Source organism: Falco biarmicus, chromosome 3 (genome assembly GCF_023638135.1).
Source record: "Falco biarmicus isolate bFalBia1 chromosome 3, bFalBia1.pri, whole genome shotgun sequence".
In the NCBI taxonomy this organism is placed as follows: domain Eukaryota; kingdom Metazoa; phylum Chordata; class Aves; order Falconiformes; family Falconidae; genus Falco; species Falco biarmicus.
Window position 1 is genome coordinate 66,295,217 of NC_079290.1, and position 25,379 is coordinate 66,320,595.

Sequence of the window (25,379 nt, forward strand, 5' to 3'; positions counted from 1 at the left end):
GAAAGCTGTGGAACTTAAATTCTTTACTGCAAAAACTTTTCCTGTATCTTTAGTTTCAAAAACCTTACTGCTGACATAAAGTGTAACTGTACAGATGCCTGCAGTACCTAAGACTCCCTAAAGCTGATCAGCTATAGGAGTATTAAAATATTATTTAGTAGGAATTCCAATAAGATAATTAATAATCATTTAGCATTTCCAGTATGGCATATACTAAAGTTTTTTAAAAGCTGAACAAAAAATTTTGGAAATATACTAACTAGAAGTCTTATGCCACCCTGGAACCATTAGACTATGTCATTCTTTTACCATTATTTTTTGATTAATTCTATTTAAATGTATTAATATAGTTTGTTGTTTTTTAAAAACAAGTATGTTGGAAGTAAACATACTGCACAGAGCCATTCTTTCCTAAACTTACAAATTCTCTGTTACCCCTAGCTCTCTCATTGCATTTGAACCCATGTCCTCTATTATTTTTGCAATAATTTCCATAGATTGATGTCATACTGTGCAGCTTGAGCCTTAGCCAGGTGTCTTAATCTTCCAGCTTTGTTGAGTGTTTCTTTTAATCATTTGGATCTGCCTGTCTTTCTCTGATTACGTATCCTAGCAGTCAGGGAAGAAGTCACTTATCCTCATTAACTCCTTTGGTTACAGAATGGCTAAAATCAGCCCTGTTGTGAGGTTTAGCAGCTACAAATTTTCATTTAAAGAACAGTGAGGGAGGCACTAGCAGCTGAGGCATACATCCAGGAAATGGAAGATCTGAATTTAATTTTCTTTTTAACCTTAATAGGTTCAAATTAATCTTCTGTATTCTAAGAGACTGCCTTAATACCTTAGCTAGAAGTCAGATTAGTAGGGTCACTCTTCATCACTGTATTAAAGCTGCACTATTCTACAGAAGTGAATTAAAAATTAATCATATGAGATATAGCACGTGATATAAATAGGTCTGAGTTTAGAGAACTCCCTTGTCTCAGGGACTGTGTGTTTTATGTTTTTTCAGTAAAATACATAAAGAGAATGGAGGAAGATGGTACCTTGACATGTTATATTTATGTTCATTGGTAAGGAAGAGAACAATTTAATCAATCACAGGGCTGGATTAGCAGTTCCCTATGGCACTTAAAATGTATATGATACTAGCTTCTGGGTAAAAAGCAAACAAGACCTTACATCCTTAGAAGGAAGAATGCCAGATTTGGAACACAAAATTAAAACCTACAAGCGTGCAACTTTCTATGTTTATGTTTGCATTAAATTTTAAAAAAATCTAACAGTAGTTGTGATGCAGATCCCAAATAAAAGTAAAAATGTATGAAGGCCTCACTTAATATCATGGTTAAAAGTTGGTCAAAGCAATAAAACATTTAAGACTTAAACAGTGTATTATCAGTGCTTTGGCTTTGCAGCTCAGACCTCATAACCACCATACATTTTAATTCAGTTTGATACAAAAGCTTTTTGAAGAAGAAAACATTTCAACTTGGCATCTCAGGTTTTGGTAGTCAATGTCAATTTAACCCAGTGAATGAATATTAAAAATACACATACAACATTCATCCTGTTTGGTTGTGCTATGAAAGGGACTTTTATAACCACTAATGTGCAACTGGGAATTCAGTCTCTAGTTTTATTGTCTCCAGTGTCACTGAGATTTACCTTTTATTCTATTTTACACTTAGTTGGATGGGGTTTTTTCCTCTCTTGGTCCCAGTATTGCTCTGATAGACTCATCTTCAGGGGGATCGTGATTTTTTTTCCATGAAGCAGTCAGTAGCATGTTTATACTCTTACTTTTCCAAATACAAGTTAGGACAAAGTTTTGCCAAGTCTGACAAACATCGTTCTTGGTTGCAGCACTACTGGGGCAGTCTAGAAAGCTGCTAGTTCTTTTGAAATGTTTCAGCATGAGCTGAGTTCTTCTGCGTTTGAGTCTATACTCTGTTACAGCTCTTCTTTAATATCTCTGTGGTTGAAAGAAAAATAGGATTTTACACTCATACATATAATACATGTATTAAATTGTAAAAAGCATCATCCAAAACCATTTTAAATCCAGGCTTCAATATACATTTCCAAAAAACACAGAGTATACGTTGCACAAAAATATGCACTTTGGAAATTAACTTTTTGTCACTAATTAAATCTCAATTTCAAAAAGGAATTTTGAGATAGGAAAATGATCAGATTACAAAATTGCTTTATAGAAGTCATCTTCTGAGTTTGGTCATCAGCTTTTCATGTGTTTTCCCATGTCACTGGCTGTGAGTGTACAAGCCATGGTTATATGAGGTACACAAGCCCGTCTGAGAGAATATCTCACTCATCCTCTTCCCAACCAGTATTCTGCCACGTGGACCATATCACACCTCCAGTACATTCTGAAATTACAATGACGCTGTGTTTCTGTGACAAACTGGCGTCCTATTTGAAAGTAAGTACATGAAGCAGCGTTTGTGTGACGAATCCCTTTGAACCCACTGGCATTACTTTCACCACTTCAGCAGTGCTTCCGATAAAAAAGAGGTGCATTAGTTCTTTATTGGCTCTATCTAATAAATACAACCGAGATTTAGAGAGTAGAAAATATACAGATATGATAGTTTGCAGTTGAAAAAAAAAATAAAAAATCTGACCCTAAATTATGCCTGAATTGGGTGGGTCTGGGACCTTCTGCCTTTGCTGGGCATCCGAGGCCCCCTTGTGCCCTCAGGCACAAACAAAATGCTCCTCCGCAGCCCAGAGTGGCCCAGCGCAGAACGCCCGCTCTCTGGGTGCCCTAACACCATGGCGCAGAATGAAGTCAGCCCAGCAGAGTCCATGTCTGTGGCGAAAGGCTTTAAGTAACTTGCAACTACATTAAAGCCCAGTTACACCTTCTGTGTCCATGTCCCCCTGCACAGGTCACAACCTCGGCTCGGCAAAGGTGTCCCGGGCGCAGACATTTCCCAGCTACCCCTCAGAGCAGGGCAAGGAGCACCAGCAGTCCCTCTCGCTGGCCAGCAGCTACGCCTTCAGCTACGGCTCAGGCCTGGTGCAATGACAGCCGGGGACGGACGGCCAAGAGAGACAGTCAAGCCTGGAGCCCGGTGACAAGGCCAGGGAGCCGCTGGCCCCCTCCACACCCGCCATTTGCTGTGAAAACTGATGTCAACCAGCTCCAGCCGGGTCACCACCAATGCGGAAACCTGGAGAAGCGGCTTCCCTGAAGCAGAGGCTAAGTCTTTATTTATTTATTTTGCCATTTATTTTGTCAATACATTCTGAAAGGAAGGAAGGGGGGGGGGGGACACAGGGGACACGGGGGGAGGGAAGGGGGATGCGTTCGCGTTGTGAGAAAGTGGTGGAAACAAATGAAACTGTGCTGGTGTGAAGGTTTCTGCATGACCGGAGAAGGCCCGTTCTGGGGCTCCATCGCAATGGCACATTCGACATCGGGGCCTTCCTACCCGCCTCCACCAGCAGGCTGGCCCGCCTTTACCCGTAGCATTTTTAGGTCCTTGCCACAGCCCACTGATTCCTGCTGGAGTCACTGAAATGTTGCCGACTTGAGACACAGCATCAGCGCTGCGTGGGCCACCTCCAGACGCAAGCAAGTTCACTCACTACCCTACAGGGTGGTTGGGTGTTTTTTGAGACAGAAGCCAACAGATACTGGAGTAGCAGGCTACTATGGTTTATTGGGAATATAGTTTGATGTGTTAAGGTAAGGTTATTGCCTGATACAGCTTTAATCTCAAATTCCTGGGGCACAGATTCCTCCCTTACTAATACATGTAATTCTCACAATGCCCCTGAAAGCTGTGAACATCCATATCAGCAGCACAGTCTCATCCTCAGAACTGCTGTGAAGTCTTCTTATTTGCAAATTATTTTAGTAACCATGCCTTCAAGCCTAACTATAAAAAAACAGGAAAACTGTTCTTTGGACAAATAAAAGCAGGCCACATCCCCAGTTGGCAATGGCCTGTGCCATGGCTTGGCCAGATACAGTAGAGCTGAGCTCTGGTCTTGTCTTTCTGGTCAGTGTTACTCTGATTTTCTCCATTTCCTTCTCAGATTTCTGTTTTAGATGTGTGTTGTATCTTGTACAATCATGTGTCAAGCATTGGTTTACTTTGAAAAGGACGATGAGTACCTCTCAATGGAAATTTTCTGTCTTTGGAAGACGCCTTTAAAAAATGAACTGTAGTAGGTGTGTTTGTAATCAGTAAAGAGGGAATAAGTTGGAAGGCATACCTGTAGGTAGGGAACAAGTTTTATCTACCCTGAACATTTAGATTTTTGTAAGTGTTATTGAATATTTATGTCCTCCTCACAATGCCCTGAAATGTTTAAAAGTGTGGGGAGAAAAATCTACCCTCTTGCTATGATCTGAGCAGCCTTGTGTTCTGTTCCCAGCATGAAATGATTGCCATGTTTACAAGAGGGATTCCATCTCATTAGTTGTTTCTCAGGACAGGTTGAGGAAGCATATCAAGGATGAGACACATAGACTCTTTTCCAATGAAACAATCAGTTTTATGTACCATAATTTAACTGAAAAAGTGCTGTTGGGTTGTTTTATATATGCACATATATATATATATATGTATTAAAAAGTACAGAAAAAACTTCTGCTTTTGATTAAACATTTACAGATACAGTATGTTCAGCTTTTCTCCGACCATTTTCCAGGCTAAGAGACCTTGCAGACTTACAGCTTTCTGCACCTCAGTGAACAGCTGTTGAATAAAAAATCTTTGTGATCCGCTTGAATGAAACCCTTCTACCCCACCACAATCAGCTTTATTTATTTTTCCTTTTTCCCTGTCTCATTCACTACCTCTTTTCCTTCTCACAGTGCTGCCATACTCAGGAATAGAACGGCTCCCTACAGAGAGTATTTTGATGAGCTAAAATGAAAAACTGCTCTCCCACGCTGTCAGGGAGCTGTATCCATAGAGCTCTCTGAGCTGTACCCATCAAGGAAGCTTCATTCACACTTTCATTTAAGAAAAAAATTTGGTTGACATTTTGCTTTGGGAAAATTTCCAATTTGCAAATGTTACATACAAAATGTGATACAACAGAATAGACACTCTGCTGGTTTAATTCCGTTATTCAATGCAGCTTTGCCAAATATCCTCCTTTTGAGGAACTGGCCAGTTATTTTTATTCCTATGCAACTCTGATTCTTTCACTTGCCCTAAAGTTATGTATTTTCTTTAAAATTCCTTAGATTAAGTTTCCAGTATGTTCTGCAGATTTCTATGTTGTGCCCATGTAACTATTTTCCTCTGACTTGAATACTAGTCATTGAATACTTACATATTCTACATAGTCCAAAAGTAGGGAAAAGACAAAAAAGGAGAGTATCAAAACTGCCTTATAGTACCAGTGTCCATATACTGTAAGAACCCATCTAAATCCTAATGCAAGTGTTAGCTGCGTTTAGATAAAAAGCATAAGATCTATATAGTTGCTCTTTCCACTTCCTGGGAAATGGTTGCTCTCTGTCACAGATGGTTTAGTCTTCCTATGCAGTGCATGAATATTACCCAGTTAATGAAAGTTTAGATGATATTTCCAAAGAAAACACAGGAAAAGAGAGGGGTGGGGGTGGGGGATTGGTCATGTATAGAGTTGTACTGAATATTTTGCATATTTACATTTATAAACACCTGTTAAGTCCCATCTTGTAGCAATAGGCAGAAAACTGAACTCCAGTACAAAGCCAGAGAATGCGACGAACAAAAGGCAAACCTGACCTATTGGGAACCCATTTCTTGTAGAGAGTACACGTAACCACACTGGAAGTTGAAAATAAGGACGCAACTTCACAGTGTGCTGTAAAACAGCCTAAGAAAACTGGGCACTTGAAGCACAAAGGTATTCAGCAGACAGTGGATGTTGCCACTAGTGCCACTCGAGCACAGTAGATGGTATCACGTTGACATTTGTGTATTCACATAGCTTCCAGAAATGTTCCTCAGAAAAGCTCCATGAGAACCAGTCAGGTGCTGTGCCAAGTTTGCCAGAAAATTCTGTTTTCAAGTAATTGCTTTAATTCCTGGCATATGCCTGTCAATAATCAAAGTGATTTCCCACTGGGACTACTTTGTACAGCTCCTAGTGCTTCCGCCAGAAGGAAAACTCTCTTTTGGCACACATGGTAGAGCTGCCTGCCTAGAGACTACAAGGGCTTTTAAATAGGCCCAGGGACCCCACGGGACCCTGTTCAAGTCTCGGCTTTCTTCATGTGCAAGGCACACAGATAATACATCTACTTCTGACCACAGAGGAGCTCTCTGTTGTCAGCTAATAAGCTATGAAGAGGATGGATGGCAAGACAGTGTCTTCAGTGGTAACTAGGTGCAACAGGTACAAATGGAACGTAGCACTGCTGTATCGTAAAATAAAGAGTATAAGGCTTTCACTTTCATTTGGTTGTGAGGATGTGTTATGAATATATAATTGTAACCACGATTTAAATTTTGAAGAAATGACCCTTGATAACAATGTATTCACCTCTATGAACAAATAAAACACAGCATTACTAAATATAGTTACTAATATATCTTAACCATGAATATTATAGATTGATGCATGCTGGTACTTTTGATTTTGAAGTCACTTGGTGCAGAAAAGAAGAAATTGAAGGAGATCATTCATAAATCATCAAATGATGCTAAAGTACTTGCGTAGCCCCATTTTTAAAACAGCTACATGTTATTATCGGTAGTTTAAACCCTCTGTGAGTATACTCATTTGAAAAAAATTTGCCTGTCTCTATAAAGGAAAAAGAAAGAAGAAATCTTGTAACATAGAGTTTGCTTTTTGACTGAGTAAATGTTTAGGCTTTACTTCCTATGGTACACTCTGATTCCAACTCCTCACATGTATCAGGTCTATGCTAAATTCTGTTCTTGGGGTTTTGTTGGTTTGCTGTTGGTTTTTTTCCCCCTAAAGCTAGCAAGTAAAGCTTGGAAATGTATTGACAAACCAAAGAAGTGTGTTAGCAACAATAGCTGCTCTCTTTTGTTTTGACAAATGTCTACCCTGGCATTTCGAGAAAATACTTCATTTCACAACACGTGAATAGAAATCCTGCGAAGAAACTGCAAACACATTTCTAATCAAGTCTTGTTCTAAGCTAATAAGACCTTTCTGGAGGAGGGGTTGAAAGTGAATACCTGGGGTCAAGAGTTTCAAATTGCTCTCTATACCAATAATCTAAGTAAAACATACAGCCTTTAGGCACCCATTTATTTAGGAGTTGCTAAGGTGCAGGCAGTCGGTGAAGACTACTACCTGTTCATGGCAAAGGGAAATAAAGAGCATTAATTGGATCTCTGTATTACATTTAACAGAAAAGGAATGAACTTCATGCTTGTTGAACTTTCCAGTCTAATAGGCAATACTAGGAGGAGTAGCAATTTTTGAGATATTTGATCTCTAGGAACTGACAAAGACCTCTAGCATATAAATATCTACTCAGACGCAGCTCACCAGCCGTGTTTACTGGTTTTCCACTGGTAATCTAGAAACTGCAGGGTGGTTTTCCAAGAGAAAATGTAAGTCTCTTGAATGGTTGTGCTTTTTAACATGAAATACAGAATTAATTACAACTGTTTCTTCCTAGGAAGGAAGGAGGAATGTGTTCTTATTAACCTGTGTTTTTTAGTGTTCAATAACAGTGTGTTTTAGCTCCTTTTTATACCTGCCGCAAAGGAATAAATGTGGCTTTTGTCCACACACAGAACAGAGTGGACTGTGGAGGAAGTGTGAAAAGCTGCTGTTTGATTACAAAAGCAGAACCAACAGCACTGGAAAGTTTCATTTTTCTGTACATCATCCAAATACTTGTGACACTTTCCAAACCAACTTGTTACATAACCTGAATATATTAGAATCTTATTTTTTTCACCACAGACAACTGCTCTGGGTGCCTGCCTATGTTTTGTAAGTAGAAGATAATGACTGTGCAACACCATTGTAGTGGCATAACTTTAAAATCAAATGGTATAAAGTTGGATATATTAATTCTGCAGATATAAAAGTCTTGCACTACATAAAGGGTGCTGTATTCTTTATGTTATAAATAAATGCTTTTCACTTTTGATTTTAGATAAAAAGGAGTGTTATATTGGAAACAAGTACAGGCATATGGTGGGATGAAAGAAGCATCAAAGAATATTGACTAACCTGTTGAAGCAAGAAGTTTGACTCTCTGTCCAGGGCCTTACAAGACAGTAAAAGGTAGTAGGTGAAAGTGCTGTGTATCCAGTGATTATTTAAATGGCGTTATGCCTAGAAACCTAAATATCAGAATCCACCTGTTCTATTGAAGAAACTGGAAGTTTCACTTTGCAAAGATGCTTTTCACGTCTTTGCATGCATATACAGGTTGACAGATTTTTATGGATATGGTTAAAACAGGTATGAAAGTAACTGAGGTTTAAGTATGATTAAATACAATTAAACCATTTTAAAATGTCCATATCATTATGTATATTGCAAATAGTAATGGAGAAAATATTTCCTTTTTAACTAAATGCAAACTCAGAAACTAATCCACTCTCTAAGATGAAGTTAATCTTTTTAAATTTCACACTGAAAGTCCCAAAAAATGGATTTAAATGTTTGGTTTTTTTTCCTTCAGTACAGAAATATTCATGAGATTAAATAGATTTACCACATCCTCTTGCAATCCTGGGATTGTCAAATGTATGGATACATTTTACAGTAGGTTTTTTCCTGTGACAACATTTGACATGAATGAAGTTATAGACTTGAATATAGACTACACATGGTTTTCAAACTTTTCTTTTTTTAATTATATGATAACAAGACTCCAATGGACATAGAAAATAGCACAAAAAATAATCAGCTGTCTTGGCAATTCCATAACAGTAATAAAAATAAAAGTTGCAGTTAAACATTTATTCTCATCATTACTCCTATACTAAAACAGAATAAATGATGTAAAATAAAGCTGTCCTTGTTGATCTTAATTGTTGTATTTTCTGAGTTTCTGCATATGACAGGCTGTGATAGGAGATACTCAGAACTGGTTTTTATAAGTTACACCGACTGAAGACAGTTACAAGGAAAACAGGCAATGCAGCAAAAAAAATCTTCCTGCCAAAGAATGACACATGTTCACCTTTTATTTCTTTTTCCTTCTTCAAAAAGCATTGTTATAGAAAGAGAGAAAAGGGTTTTAATCCTAATAAAAATTAATTGAAAAATAGAGTAAGAAATTAACAAAAATAATAAAAAAACCCTACTCTGGAATCTTGAAAAAGATTAGGAGAATTTAGCAGACATTTACGCACATAGCAAAGGGTCATGTGAGTGCAAGTTTCCCAGAGCATTCAAATTCCTCTGACTTTATTAAGAGCTGGGAACAATATTTTGTGTTTAATCCAGTTTACAGCTCTAAGTTGTTCCATAGGAATGGAGTCAGGAGTGCTGGGCTCATTTTCCCTAACCTGGCTGGAAGAACCAAGCACCAGTCTAGCTAACATGCATTATGCAATATAGATGCTTAAAAAAATCAGTATTTTGCACAACACATCACAATTGTTATCACAGAGCATTGTGGAACTTACTGCAGCCCGATATTGCTAAAGATATGATTTAGAATATTTCAGAGCTGATCAAATTTGGTCTAATAAAAGCAACATCTGCATTTATGATGCATAAAAATACATACATAGGTGCTCAGCCTTTATGCTTCTAATTACAGAATAATCTGACAGAGTTCTGTGGGAAAGTTCCTCTACTGTTATTGGGTAAACTATGAAAATTTAAAAGAAAATAGTAAGTGCCTGCTTCAGAAAGTTTTATTTCAGAGAAAAAAATGGTATTAACAGATAATAATTTTAATGCATATAAATATTCCTGACATACATTTCTTTCTTCAGCTACACATGTAGACATCAACGCAAATGGAGAAATATGTTGGAAAAAAAGAAAAAAGGAAAAAGGAAAGATATTGTGTATTTGTTTGGCTATATCTTAATATCATAAGCTATTGATCAATTATATCATGTTATAAAACTTACTGGTTAATAATACAAATTAATTTTTTAGTGTACCAATCTAATTAAATAAACTTTTAAGCAAGGTGTTAAATATCCTTTAGAATCACTGAGACTTTTTTCCTAAAACTACAAAATTCTCTTTTTGAGTAAACATATCATTAGAACAAATAGGTCAGCCATGGATAGTAATTCATATTAATTATTTTATCTAATATACTGGCTAACAGTGCGGGTAGTGTGGAAGTAATAAACATATTATTCTTTTGAAACATGCCTTAGATAACTTTGTACATTTCCTTTTGTATTTCTAGCTTAAACATTAAGTTTTATGTAGGGATACAAGACTATAACACAGTAAGATAAAACAACAGCTTTATAAATCAAGCCTAATCAGGGCCAAGAACTAGTCAGAGCAGTGGCACAGTCCTGCGGCATGGTGGCAGCTTGCTCCAGTGGTTTCTGAGCTGCCACAGGTGAGGCTATCTTGATGATCCTGAGGCTCTCTTACTCTAAAGGAAGTGTTGGCAAACTCATCACACGTTTGTCCCATGGTTATCCAGATGCTCATCCTCTTCTCACAACTCTTGCATTTTAAAAATGCATTTTACTTTTAGAAAAGAACAAAAAAAAAGAGTTAGGAACAAAAGCAGAGGAAATGCTAGAGGGGTGCCCTACCAAGCCCTGCAGGCTCTTCTTAGTCCTTAAAACATGAGCTGTTTCTGTACAGAACTCCAGCTTCAGGGGGAAGGTTAGAAAGGACGGGGGAGGGGGTGGGGGGGGTGTCTGATGCAGATTTGGGGAGAACTGGGTCAGAGTCTTGCACTTCCTGGCTGATGTGGCAGGTAGGATGCTAGATAAACCGACTGTGATAGCAGAAACAGCCACCATTTCATGTGACAGTGAAAAGCCTGGTCCAGCTTAGTGTTTTGAAGACCACTGTGGGTCTCTAGCCTCAGGGTGGAATCTTTTGCACTGGATGTCAAAGGGTCAGTGGCCACCCTGAGTCCACAAGTACCCTAACACCACATCCCAGCAAGGCATGGCAATAGAGGCATGTCTTGTGCTCTAGCCCAAAAGCATTCCCCAGGAATGTGTGAATGTTGGAAATGTCTTTTGAGTTGCCTTAATACACCTTAAGTAATACAGCCTAGGAACCTGATACATAGTTTCTACTTCTGGGGTCCACAGCCTAAAAGAGCATTTTAGCACCTATCTTGTAGACAGGCAGGACTGGTTTTGGAACTAGTGTGAGACTTACAAAGCCATTTAGGGGTTTAACTCCAACTGGGCTTTAAAGCCAGGCTTTAAAGGAAATACGTCTTTCACTTATGCTGGGGAGTACTCACTAGGGTAGAGTTTCAACTACTGTAAATAAATACCATTGATTTGAACTTTCACATAGCTCAAGAACACAGAGGTTTAGAGGAGCATGATGCAGGTAAGATTTTAAAATAAATTTAAAAGTGTCAGAGCTCTGATTCCCAGATGTCTTTATGATTACAAAAAAATCACCATCACCCCTCAAAAGAGAAAAAAGGAACAAAATAGAAATTAATCTGATAGTGAGGTGAGTCCTCTGGAATCTTTTCTTTTTCTAAAGTAAGGTTTCTTATTTGGATCTCTTAGGAGTAAGCTAGCATCCACCTGTCATCAAATTAACAAATGCTGGTAGCACCTACACTTTAACTATTCTGCCTGCTCTGTTTACTTGGTCCTCTCCTCCTGTGCCATATTCCTTGGGTAAGACCTGAACCAGAAGTAGGAGGTTAAGTTGCACAGCACTGTTATAACAAAATATTTCTGACTGTTCTTTAAAAATATTTAGGTGCCTAATAGAAAAGGTGCCTAGGAATTTAGGGCAGGTGGAGGTCAGAAAGAGGGTTAGCTGCTGAACTACCCTCCCTAACGTGGAGGTTTGAAGGAGTCCAGCTTGCGTTCCTTGGTGCGGCCAGCCCTTAGAGCAGGCTGTTTCCTTACAGTAACATTTTACCACAAGATGCACAGCCAAGGGAGAGCAGAAGACAAGCAGAATGAGCAGTTTCATCAATGTCTTATATAGTCAGAAAAGCTCTTTGAGGTAAAGGAACTTATTTGAGATGAATAAAGAAAAGATGCTACTGTTCTAACTTTCACTTTCTTTTGTAGACTGTGAGTTTCGTATTTGCCCCATTGATCCAAACTCTAGTGACTGTCTTTCCTAAATTTAAAAGTCCCAGCAAAGACTGATTACAATTTTTTTTTTCTGATTTCTTTTTCAAGAGATATGTGAGTTTACACCCTTTAAAGACTTAGTAGTACTATTAATCATGGAATTTTCCTTTGAACATGGGACTTCAACCTCCTTTTCACCTAGCATAAAAGATGAATTTTATTATTAAGGAAAAGAAATCTGTTTTTACTTTTCTTAAAATCTCACAGATTCATTTTCCAGTTACACAGAAGGTAGTTACCCAGTGATTCAAAATTCAGTTTTTTAATGATAATGACCTTTATTATGTTTATTTCTTTTCAGCAAAGTTTCTAAGGCCTTAAAATGACCAAAAAAAAAAAAAAAAAAAAAAAAAGAATTATCTTACAGTTTAGATGGTATGCTTGGCTGGTTGCTATCCATAGTTGTGTTACGTTACTTTTTTGTCCCTCACTTTTTAGGCAAGTGGTACAGCATGAAATAGCACAGTAATTGTTCCACACAGAATTTTCAAATTACGGGTGATGAAGTTTACTCAAAAGGAACTAAAAGTTTCCAAAAGAAGAAAACAAATTATGAAAAATACTGATAATGAACAGCAATAAACAATAGTTGGTACTATTTTACACTGGCAAGTCCATTTACGTAATCCAAACTGTCACAGCAAACAGGCTCTTACTGAGTCCCATCATGCCAGACTCATAAAGTATTTAAAGAGTTTTAATACTACATTTCAAATTACACTTTTGGAAGTTTGTCTTGTGTGTATCTTACTAGTTTTTAAGCCTATGAGAATATTGGTAAGTTTGGGGCTGTTTTCATTTGTATCAGTCTCATGTTCAGCTGCTGTTCACTGATATTACTATGGTACAAAAACAAAGCTGTTGTTTTGGGTTTGTTTTTTGAAAAAAAATATATTGTTCTTATTATGCTATGTGTGATGTGATTTTCCCTGTGGACTATCCTGGTAGAAGTAATATGTCTATGGAATTTGAATTAAAACAGATTAAATACCTGCAAAGATGTGCATTACAGATTTTTTATTCTTCCACAAATAAATAAGCAATTATTTTGAAAAGACAAGCTAAAAGTACCAAGGGAGGCAAGAAATAAGGGCGTTACCAGAAATAATCAAAACAATCTGGTATTCTGGGTACTTAACCTCGACCTCTCCCCATTTTTTACCCTCAGTAGGGATGAATTTTGAGTGTCTCTGCAAGCAGTGAAACAATACCATCTTCTCAGCTTATATATATTTCTGTATCAGTGTTCCAATTAAGAACTTCAGCGTAATCAAATTCATTACATTATCCTTTTGGCATTTTAATATAAATGGTATCATCAAATAAATGACCCAGTACTACAGGATTTTATTTATAATACTGCGCACAACTTAGAATTACCTGGTATGACATTTGATAACTCAGGAAATAATCCGATTTATTAATAGTACAGGTCTGTGTACCCTCATAACTTCACACGCAAACATTTATATGTCTGAAAACCTTCAGTAAGAGAAAGGAAAAAAAATATCCCTTGCAATGTGTATGTGTCCTTGTCCAGGAGTATAAAAAGCCAAAATGAGACATTTTCTGATGGTGTATGACATTGTAAACAATTTAATTCTTTAGTGATAACTTGAAGGACACTTTGGTTTAGGATTTTAGACTTTTAGCTGAAGTGTAGGATAACCATGCAATGCTATTATTGCTCAAATAGTTAGAGAAGCCTTGTGTCCACATCATTCTTAGAAGAACTCAGACTCCTATTTTCCTGTGCACATGAAGAAGGCTTGCCATTGGAGAACGCTACGCAAAATGTGCTTTTCACTGTCAGGCTGTTGATGCTCCTTCCTAGCCAGCCAAGTGGGACTGGTAACTGATCTGTAGGCAGACTCCTCCTCAACCCCTTTCAGAAAAAACAAACAAACAAACAAAAAAAAAACCCAAACCAACCCCAAACATACTCAGCAACACTTTTTCTAATGTTTCAAGAGAAAAGGGGAATCAAGCATAAGTAGGCCAGGCACACGGTTTGTAGTATGCAGACATACATCATTACAAGTCTTACGAGGAGCGGCTGAGGGAACTGAGGTTGTTCAGTCTGGAGGAGACTCGGGGGGATCTTACTGCTCTAGGCAGGTGGGGGTCGGTCTCTTCTCCCAGATAACAAGTGACAGGACAAGAGGAAACGGCCTCGAGTTGTGCCAGGGGAGGTTTAGTTTGGGTGTTAGGGAAAATTTCTTCACTGAAAGGGTTTTTGAAGCATTGGAACAGGCTACCCAGGGAGGTGGTGGAATCACCAGCCCTGGAGTTGTTCAAAATATGTAGATGCAGTGCTTAGGGACACGGTTTAGTGATGGAATTAGCAGTCCTAGGTTGATGGTTGGACTTCATGATCTCAACGGTGTTTTCCAGCCTAAATGATTCTATGACTCTCAGCTGTCATAGTAATGCTGTCATAGTAACACCTTCATCTACTGGGATTTTGTCCTCAGTAATACAGCAGATTTGTAAAAGGCCAAAAGATGTGTAGATCCTAATTCTCAGGTCTGCCTTCTAGTTCCGTTTGTTGAAGGATTTTATTTTATGTCTATTTGTTCAATTTCTGTGTGGTTTCTTCTGTAGGTTTCAGCAGAATATATACATATGCACACATACAACTCCATATGTATGTGTAATATGTTGTAAATGTTCTCAATCACGCTTTTTCTGCTTTGCATCATTTATTCATGTATCTCCCATGTTCTCTTTTTTTTTTTTTTTTTTTTTGGTGCAATGAAACCTTATAATAAATTATTATTAAATATAACCTGACAGTGACAGTCTTCATGGTTTTTTTTCTCCTGGACATGGGGGGAAAGGTTGGGGGGGAAAAGGGAGGGAGGAGAGCAAGGGCTACACATCTATTCCATCCCCAAATAGGTAATACTGAACTAGCTGTAGTAAGTGGCAAGAAGCCTGTAAAATCACACAGCTGTCAGATAGCAAGCTTCTGTTCATACTTTTAAATCTAGGTTGAAGGATCCTTGATATATTTGCTTTTGTCTGCTGAATAGTACTGTTTGCCCGGCAGCAAAATAACACCACCTGTGTGGGAAGCCTTGGGAATTTATTATTCTATAGACCTTTCAATTTGAGATGCAAAAATCATGGAATTACACTACATTGAGCACATTTTCTTTCTCAACCTCTCACTTAGGCTTCTTAGACACAGATTTCTCAGACCAAATTAACTTTATGTAAACATATGCAGTTCTATTCCACGTATCAGAGCTGTTCTAAAATTCTTACTTAAGAGTACATCTACTGGGTAAAAAAATTAAATTGCAGAAGTACAAATAATCTTTAACTCTACATATGAATCAAAGGATATGTTAATGCTGCAGGCTGCAATCCAACATAGACACACCTGATATAACCTGGCCCAGGCTAGGTGTCCAGCCAAAGCAGCCCAGGCAGTGTTCTGCATAGCCAGTTTGACCTTCTACATCTCACTGGTGCAAAGAGAATAAAGTCAAATACAAGGCCTGTGTTTTCACTACTTCATTCTTAAGAAGGCATCTAATGATTTTTTCTTGGGTTTGTGTGAGACATTTCTGCAGTTGTCGTAAGTCTCCTCTTTCTGCCAGAGTGATGATTCCTCTCTTCTTCCATGTTCCATGAAAACTGGATCTTCTATAACAGTTAGCAGGCTAGAAGAACATTAGGGAAAAAAAAAAAAAAGAAAAAAAATTGAAAGACTTTTCTTAAAAAGGCTACAACTTTGAAAAGGAAATAAAATGGCAGATTTTCCTAATATGCTGGTTTATTACAAGGAACTATTCAACCATCAATTAAAATATTTTTTGTCTTCCTGTTTTCTACATACACATTTCAGGTTCACCTCATATGAAAAAAGAAGTTCTACTTTGAATATATTTCCCAGGTGTCCCACATCAGCTGCCTGGTAAAGCACCAGTGGAATGCCCCTTCCCCTCACATACATCAGACACTGAAGTAGTATCTCCTATGTCAGTGAAAACAAGAATTACTCTGAAGTTATTGACCAGGCTAAGAATTAGTCATGTCATTAAGACAACTTAATGTGATGGTGCCTTGGTTAACTGGCATGGGAGGAACGGTGGTTTCTGAAACAAATAGCTAGTCCCTAGCCTATGGTCACCCTCAGAAGAGCTTCACTCTGATACAAACAGGGACCCAACAATCAGAATGAGAGAAATAGAAATGGCAGGAGGTCAGAGACCTTTATAAGGACATACTGACAGTGGAGCTCATCGCTGGATAATACAGAAGTGCCACCTGAGAGGAGACAGGTGTGAAGCCATTCTCACATCCACAGTGAGAATGGAGCCATTTCCCTAAGCACAGCGTAACATACCCAACTTAGGGTATGAAGAGGCAAGGTAGCGACAGTGATGTTGGTTCCTATCTTTCAACCTCTAAACTTTAGGCCTTGAATAGCATTATTAAGGGGGGAAAAAGGCTCAGAGCTCCAAACACTGATTGTTACAATCCAAAAAGAACAGAGAATCACTGAAACAGCTGTCCCAATGAATTAGTGAAGCTGAACTAGAAGAAATAAAGGCAAAGGGTATCACAGGATACAATTTTTTGTCTCAGTTTTACAAGTAGTCACTTGAGGAAAAAAGGTATGAATAATACACAAATAATACAAATGCTACCAAACCAAAAGAGAGCTGATTTGTTAATAACATGGACACAGCTGAGCCTCTAAATGTAGCTGTAAAACATTAATGAATCTTCATCAAAAAAATAGTGACTAGGGATAATCATACTTTTAAATACTCCAATTTTTTTGTCTTTATAGTTTAAGATTAGACTATAATATTCAAGTGATATACAAAGAGCAGATACAGAAGAGAAAGGTCTTAAGAAATGCACAGTGCAAAATATGAGTGCTTCAGCTGTCCAGCTGCTCTTACTGGCATCTGAGTAGAGTACAAAGGTTTTGATAAGGCCTCTGTGAACCTCTGCATCTCCCTTCAGATGACACACATTAAGTCAGAAACATATTGCAGGGAACTGCATCATACATGATAGTATAGTCCAAAATACCTAATTCCAGCATACAAGACATATTGCTGGTATTGCTTATTTTCCCCCTGAAACCAATAAATACAGTAAAAATCCAAGTAGTCTTTCCTCTGACTTGCAAACTAACAGGCGTGAGATTAGCAGTGTTTTGTAAAAGCCTGGACACAGATAAAAAGGCCCTTTGATTCACAGAAAAATACAACAATATATTGCCAACAAGTTCCAGCCGCCTCATATATTGTGGTAGGGGAAGAAATATTTTTTCTGCTCACTATTTCTGTTCATTGGAAGCAGATATTCTGGATCAGATTAGTGTATATTTGGCAAGGAATACAGTAAACAGATAACGGTTTAACCTATTATTTTGGATCCAGCTGTGAGCAAATTTGGAACATAAAGTCAGAAGACAAATAATGCTAGAAGATATAGAAAAGTTCAGGGTGTCACCCTTCCTTCTCTATGTGAGTAACAGGAGCAACCTATGCCTAGGTTTATGTTATTCCTGACAAATCACTCTTGGCCTGAAGTTTCAGCTAATACCACTGTAAGCATTTAGCTGACTAAGGAACTTGAATAAGCCATTTTTTCTCTTATTGTGAAAAAAGTGGGGGGAAAGAAAATGTCACTTTTTCATAGGCTGTAGAATCAGGTTTTTCAAGTTTAAAATTTTGGCAAGCAAATTTAATTTCCACAACTACTTGTGTTTTAATTTTTTTTGAGGAGGATAGTAGGATAAGCTGTTAAAACCTTTGTACTCACTTGCTTCAGTATATTAAGCAAGTTGGTTTGTTACTCACTTTTTGCAATAAGCAGTGGTGATGCAGGTCAGTGGAAAGACTATCAGTAAGACATCAGCAGAAATTCCTCCATCTATGTAGATAATAAACCATTTGTGATCCCAAGTTGCTAAAATACAATTGTAATAAATATGATTAGTATTTTTCTAAAAACCAGCATGAACTTTTTGTGACAAAGTTGAAAACCAATGATTATTTAGAGACATTGTTCACTGACAGCTCATGCTCGGTATTCAACCCTCACAACCATGTCTTCTTTGCTTAGCTCTTATGAAAGTTGTGACTGAGATGACCAAAGGTGAGTGAACACAGCACAGTGGTATGAAGAAAAAAGTGGTGCCTTGTATAATCTGTTTCTGTCTCCTTCCTTCCTCTGGTGAGAAAGCAGTCAATACATAAGTGACTTGATATATGGATAATAAAAGCACTCAGACTACTTAACTTGGCATTGTAAAGTTTTTTCCATAAGAGATACCTAAAAATCATTCAATACTTCCATGAGCAACAGGATATTTTTCAGAGTACCGGGAAGATACTTCAGTCCTCAAGAGGTTTTCTATTCAGTGCTGCACACAGTTATTTTCTTCTCTAATTCTAAAATAAATCTGTTCACTTTTTAACAAAATATTTCCACAACAATTTCTCCCATTGTGATCACTTGTTTGTAATAACCTAGTACTACTGTACATGCTTTGAAGGTGGATGACAGGAAACGCACCTTATTTGTTGTAGCCTAAGCAAAAATCCTCTCTTTGAGAATTACAACCAAGGCAGGAAAAATTATATTTTAGTAACTTCGCTTATAATGCATTGACTTCTTCAGTATGGAGTCATATTCAATTGAAGCTAAGGAGCAACATGTAATAACTAAAGGGTAGAGACTGGCAAGACAGTGTCTTCAAAGTATAAGTCAAAATATTCTTACGGTTTTCTCAAGTTTGCAGAAAGTTAATGTTATATTCTCATTTTTGAGGGGAAAAAGGCTAGAGAAAGAAGAGAGGTAATAAAGTCACACAGAGAACCCACAACACAAGTCCTCAGTACAGTTATCATGCATTTAAAACACTTATAAATTTTTCTCTTGTCACAATTCTGAACTTGTTTAGTGCTCGCATTAAAAAAAAAAAAAAAAAAAGTGCATGCAACCACAGAACAAGACAGCTTTTTGCAGCCCTCCACAGTACCCTGCTTGCTGCTTCTCTGTTGCACCTTTTTGAGTAGTGCTCTGGAGACTTGAGACCAATAGTACAAAAAGCAAGCAAACACAAATAATAGGTAATCAATGTTTCTGTACATAATGTATTTGTGGCTAGCAATATCAGCTACTACAGAAAACATCATAGCCAGGTAATCTTACCAACTTCTAGTGGTCTCGAATGACCCTATGTGTCAGTAACATTTCGATGAGGCAAGCACTGGGTGTGACACTGACCAGTTACCTAGCAAAGAAGAAATATTTCCTGCATGTTCTTCAGTTTCTCAACATGTAGGAGTAAAACCATACAAAAGGTACAGAAAAGTGAGGATGCCCTGGGATGGAAAAGAGCAATGCCTCTTGTATTATTTACTACAAGAGATGGTGGTCATATCTTATGGCCATAAACAAGTTTCTTGTGTTTCACATAAGCACTAGCAATTCACTAGTAAACAGGGACTTAACAGCTGTCTTTAGGTTAGTCCATCTTTAATCTTCTGCTCACTGCACAGAGAAGGATAGCATCTGAATATGAAACCACAGCTGCCACACAGAGCTTTCATTCTGAGTAGACAAGAAATTTACATGCTCAGTTCATAGGCAAAGGAAAACAATCAGTAACACGAAGGACAGTAATCCCAGCTACCCAGCTGCCAGGCCATCACCAGATGGCTTTTCTTCTCCTGGATCAAAAAGGTTCACAGCTTCTTATCTTGCTCTCCTGAATACCAGATGAGACTTGCTCAGGCACACCTCTTTAGTATTAATGTGCTCGTGGGAAAGGTTAACAAAAAATACTCATTAAAAAAAGAATCTTCTGATTGAATCCCAATCTTATTTTATTGGAAAGAAAAAAGAAAGAAAGTTCGGAAGTTTATGCTGCTGAAAGTGTGTAACATAATAGAGAAGGCTCCCTGATAACAAGAACTGATGCCTTTTGCATTACAACTGCATATGAAATCACTCTACTTCCAGCATGTTTTAAACTGCTGTGTACTTAAAATGGCAGAGTGGTGCTTATAGCTATGTCCAAATTCAGGAGAAATTATAATGTCTTTTTTTCCAAGTATCTAGTTACATACCACAGAAATAATTACCTGTGCCAGTAAGTACTCACAGAAATAAGGAGAAAACATCCTCTAAGCAACAACGAAAAAAAAAAAAAGCAAGAATCTCGTATTTAACTATCATCATGGTGATGGGTGCATCTGGACAGAATTCCAGAATTCAGCAGCGTCCCCACCCTTCAGTCTAAACACTCCAGACCTCATTTTTCTTTTCCTGAAGTTTCACCTTTAGTTTTATCAGGTCAAGATAATCATCTATGAGTTAATGAGTTTGAAGGCTGAGATTATCAGCTGTCAGTTAAATTTGGATGACAAAAATAATTAGATTTCTTTTTTAGAACTGACAACAACTCAAAGCCCTTTTGCCTTTTCTCATTTGAAGTGAGCAATGCCATCCTGAGGCATTTGTTTCCTTTAACTATACAAAACTTTTTATAATTACTGACTTTATAACGTAACATTCAAGATTTTGCAGAAACGTGTCAGAGGCTTGTCATGTGCCTCCTTTAGTTCTTGTATTCTCATAAAAGGCAATATGCTAATGGGAGGCTATTAAGTGTATTTTCAGCATCAGTACAATTTCTGATTGTTAAGTATTAGGCAATGTGTTCCTACCTTCCCCATCTTCATAACCTTGGCTTTTTCTCTGCAAGACTGTGATTTTTTTTTGCAGAAAGGTTTCCAACCTCCAGTGCACTGACTTTGGTTTTGAGGTGGAAGCACTGATGGACCAGACAGTTGTTTGTTTTAACAAGAGATCTGAACTGCACTTTAAAGATTTTCATGCAGTTTGTCACATGCCTTGCTAGACTGGCACGTATAGTATGCTAACTAGACATCACTGAAATAGTTTTGCCTACAACTGAAAGGCAAAAATCCAGCATGAATGCATCCATGCCCAGAGAAAGGTGATTTGTTGAGTAGAGACCCACAAACATGGTCTGATATCTTGTGTTCATACTGGATGAATTCAAGAAGGAAGAAGGAAGATACAATTTCACTCCAACCCTGCTTCTTCTCACCCCCTACCACAACGTTTTCTTCTGTTTTTAATGGCACAGAAGTATTGCTGTCTCCTCCCAGCTCAGGACTGTATAACCCTCAATGACTGGACAAGTAGTGCCCTGCTTTTCATCTGGGTGCCATGAAGATCTTACTGGGGGCTACTGAAAGACTTAAAGGCACAAGCAGCATGGGTTCACAAAGGGAAAGTCCTGTCTAACTTCATATCCTTCTACAATAAAATCACCTGCCTAGTGGATTACAGAGGAATGAAGGCAGTAGGTTGATTGACATTGATAACATGCAGCTGTGGCCTTGCTTCAGCAGCAGTGGGTTGATTGACATGTATGATGTGCAGCTGTAGCTCATCCCTGCTGACTGGTTAAATAGCCCTGAGGAGTCTGGGAGGAGGTTGGATGGAGGAGGAGTTTGAAGAAGGAAGAACCTGGATGTAGCAGAGAAGGAGTGGTGTGGTCTGGCCTCTGGAAGAAGGAGAAACAGTGCAGACAGTAGGATCTGACTGCTGGTAGAAGCCTTGTTGCAGCTTGTTTGTGCTGTGACAGTGGATGAAGGGAGCAAATGCTGGATTCTGTACTTGGGATGGAGTAATGCTGGGCACAAGTATAAACTGGGAGAAGAGTGGCTGGAGAGCAGCCCTGCAGACAGAGGTGGGGGGTGCTGGTTGGCAGCAGCCTTAATAGGCCCCAGCAGTGCCCTGGCAGCCGAGGGGGCAACCCGCACCCTGGGGGCATCACACACAGCAGAGCCAGCCGGGCACAGGAGGGGATCATCGCCCTGTGCTCAGCGCTGGTGTGGCCTCACCTGCAGTACTGCCTGCAGCTCTGGGCCCGCAGCTGAAGGAGGACATTACAGTCCTTGAATGCACCCAGAGGAGGGCAACAAAGCTGGTGAAAGGGCTAGTACAAATCATAATGTAATTCTGACCCCTAAGTATACATTTAAATACAACCACCAACTTGTTGTTTTCAATTCTAGTGAGAGCAAACAGCAGCACAAAATGTTTCTGTTTGGCCTTGTGTAAGAGACCTTGCTATCTCACTTTCTGTTAAGGCAAGAAAAAACTTAATGTATCTTTCTAAAAATGGTTAGGTCTTCAGGTGGACTAACCATTTATTTTTCAACCCTACTAATTAAGTTCTTTCATATGACATCTCCCCTTTTTTCCCAATCCAAAACAATTCATGGATTTTAATTCTGCTTCCTTCCTTCAGAAACAGAAATCTAATAAAAGGAAAAAGCATGGTAAGTAAAAATCTGAAATTAGTTCAGATGTGGAATCTGGTGACATGACCGATCTCCATACTAGGAGAATTTTTAGGAGCAATATGGTGAAGAACACATCAGAAATTAATCAAGTTTCTTGAACACATTATATTATTATGTAATATTCAGCCACCTTTTTCTGTATTTTCCAACAAAGGCTACATTACTTTACATGCACATGTTGCTTTATGTGTTCCAGGTTTTGAGGACATAAAAGATTTGCAGAACTCCCACTTCACATGGAAATTCCTGTTACTAAAAAGCAACAATCACAATATTTTGTGGGATAGAATGGACATTGTGATAATGAATAATCTCATGGTTTTATTTTCATTAATGTTTGAAAGTGCCAAATGCAGCCTGCTCTTTTACTGATACAACTGCAAGAATAACACAGGCTTTCCCCACACTTGAAAACCCATTCCCTCCTCTCTCCCTTTTTTCTTCATAGGAATTCCATGCTGGTTTGCTTCTTGTCTAAAGGTGAATGTAATTTTACGAGGAAATCTGCTTCTTTCAGCAGTTTTGGAGCTATTACCAGTTCTGCAAATAACACTGTGCTTTATTTCTACCTCCTTTCACTCAAGATTCCTCCTTTTCAAAAATTTGTGGGGTCCTCTTACCAACAGTTTCTCAAAAAAAATTAAGTAAAACAACAAAAGCCCAAACCCACAAAGATTCTTATCTTTCTTCTTACTCTCCCTGAATCTAAACAGTGTTTTCCTTATTACTGTTTACAATGCAGCTATCCTCCCAGCTCCTAGACTCAGTATTTCAAAACATCTCTGAAACTGGGCAAGGTGAGAAGATTTGCAGTACCCATGCAGAATCACGCCAACAGGCTAAAAACATTGGAGGAGTTTGGTATCAAATCCAAGCTACAGTGTGGCATCGCTGTAATGCTAAGCCAAAGAAAATGATGTGACTGAACTGACAGAACAAACAAAGAAGAGCAAGAGCACAGCAAGTTTCTGTCACCACTTGGTTTTTGAGCCACAGCTGTTGCATCAAGCACAGTAAGTCACTCGTAAGTTTGTGAGAGACCTTCCTGGCTATGGCACAGGGTGCAGTGGGAGCTGATGCATGGCCTGGTGCATCTTTCCCCTTAGTGATTCTCCATATCTGACTGGAAATATTGCATGTTATGAAACAGTTCCAAACATCAGAGAAAAAATTGGAAACCCTTGACACTTTGCTTCCTTTGGTATTAATGAAAAATAAATCAAATTTGCTTCATAACACGGAGTGAGGAATTAAAAGTGAGATAATGGGGTGTTTTCTGAATCGTACTGCACTTCAGCTTCTTCAATGGTTTTATACCTTTTCTTCCTCCAATAAACAAGTATAACTATACCGGCATTGTTAGAACAAAAAAATGTAAATAGTATTTGTTTCAAGAGCAAAAGAAGCATGAAAATTAAAATTTTTTGGAGAAAAGATAGTTTGTATAGGTAGGACTGGTAATTCTTAAAGTTGTATTTTTTGCAACTCACTTGGAGTAAACAGAAAAAATTTTTGCTCTACAATTTGGATACACATGATTATATGAATATAGTCAACATTTTAAAATTTGAATGTTTAAAATTGTCAGAAGTAAGAGAAATTTGGTCCTGGTATCTCTTCTCACGTTCTGCTCAATTTGATGGACTTTTGTGGCAAGTATTCAGAGCAAAGCAGATCAGCACTTTTTTCCCTGAGCACATTTGCCACTTCTTAATTAACCATATAACAGATTAAGCATACTCTGATGTTTTTATACCCCATGCTACAGCTCTTAGTACTGTCAAAGGGATGTCTACTAACACTCATATATTACCAGGTGTCACATTAAGAAGGGGGGGTTCTTTGAACCCTTTATATTTGACCAGCCTGTCAGTTTCCCAAGAAAGGCGAGACCCCCGTGTCTGACCAGCCTGTCCGCTACCTGCGTTTTGACAGCCCACTGTGTCAGAGGGCGATTCCACTGACCGATCCAGGGACCCCCGCTGACAGCGTCACTGAGTCACATCCCTTATCACAACTACTCAAATCTCCTGAGACTTATATAAAAGGAACATCAGCTGACCACTTTTATTATACAAAATACAGGTTTGTGACAGAGTAAGGTTCAAAGATTGCCAGTGGTAATACACTGATTGCAAAGCAAGCTTACAATACACTTAGTAACAGCTAGCGTGGATTAGTCATAGAATAAAGTTCTCACCCAACAGGCGTCCCTGTGGGGGAGAAGGCAGGTTCAGCCCCTCCACTGATCCCAGGAGTTACGATGGAGTCTTCCCGAACTTCTCCCCTCAGTTGTCCACTTTTTATGCTTTATAGTACACTGCACATTTATCATACACAGGAGAGGTTACAAGTTTCTGGCTTCCAATGTAAATTAGCACACATCCTTAGACAGCACTGCTGAAGTTTTTCACTAGCTACACATGCTCCCCAACCGGGGGGGGTGCCCTCTTTCGGGGGGGCTATCTGAGTTGGGGGTTGTGATCTCCCACTGCCACAATTATCTTTGTCCTACTTTCAACTAAGTTTCTGTGCATGTATGGGGGTCGTGACACCTTATCAGCTTGTCAGCCAGAACTTAGAGCTTTAGAGGGTGGGTCAGCTTGACCTAACCTTGTGACACTAAATCAATGTGTGGTATTTCAGGAGTTTAGACAATTTCCCCTCTTTAGATTTAATTCACCAGAACACATTCATTTTCTTTAAATTTAGATGGAGCTTAAGTGACTCTAGTCATACCTATTTT

At 38.4% G+C, this 25,379-nt stretch overlaps 2 protein-coding genes across 2 annotated transcripts in view; one reads left to right on the top strand and one right to left on the bottom strand.

The window, feature by feature from the left end:
* Window positions 1–3,282, top strand: part of DOK6 (docking protein 6) — a 253,584-nt gene extending 250,302 nt beyond the window's left edge. Inside the window, exon 8 of the mRNA XM_056333389.1 lies at window positions 2,913–3,282. Coding sequence (XP_056189364.1) covers window positions 2,913–3,052 — 140 coding nt within the window. The 3' untranslated portion in view covers window positions 3,053–3,282. The remainder of the gene's footprint in view (window positions 1–2,912) is intronic.
* An 11,863-nt stretch (window positions 3,283–15,145) lies between these two features.
* The window catches only part of CD226 (CD226 molecule), a 29,600-nt gene continuing 19,366 nt past the window's right edge, over window positions 15,146–25,379 (bottom strand). The window contains 2 exon segments of the mRNA XM_056331496.1: window positions 15,146–15,922; window positions 18,083–18,191. Coding sequence (XP_056187471.1) covers window positions 15,769–15,922; window positions 18,083–18,191 — 263 coding nt within the window. The 3' untranslated portion in view covers window positions 15,146–15,768.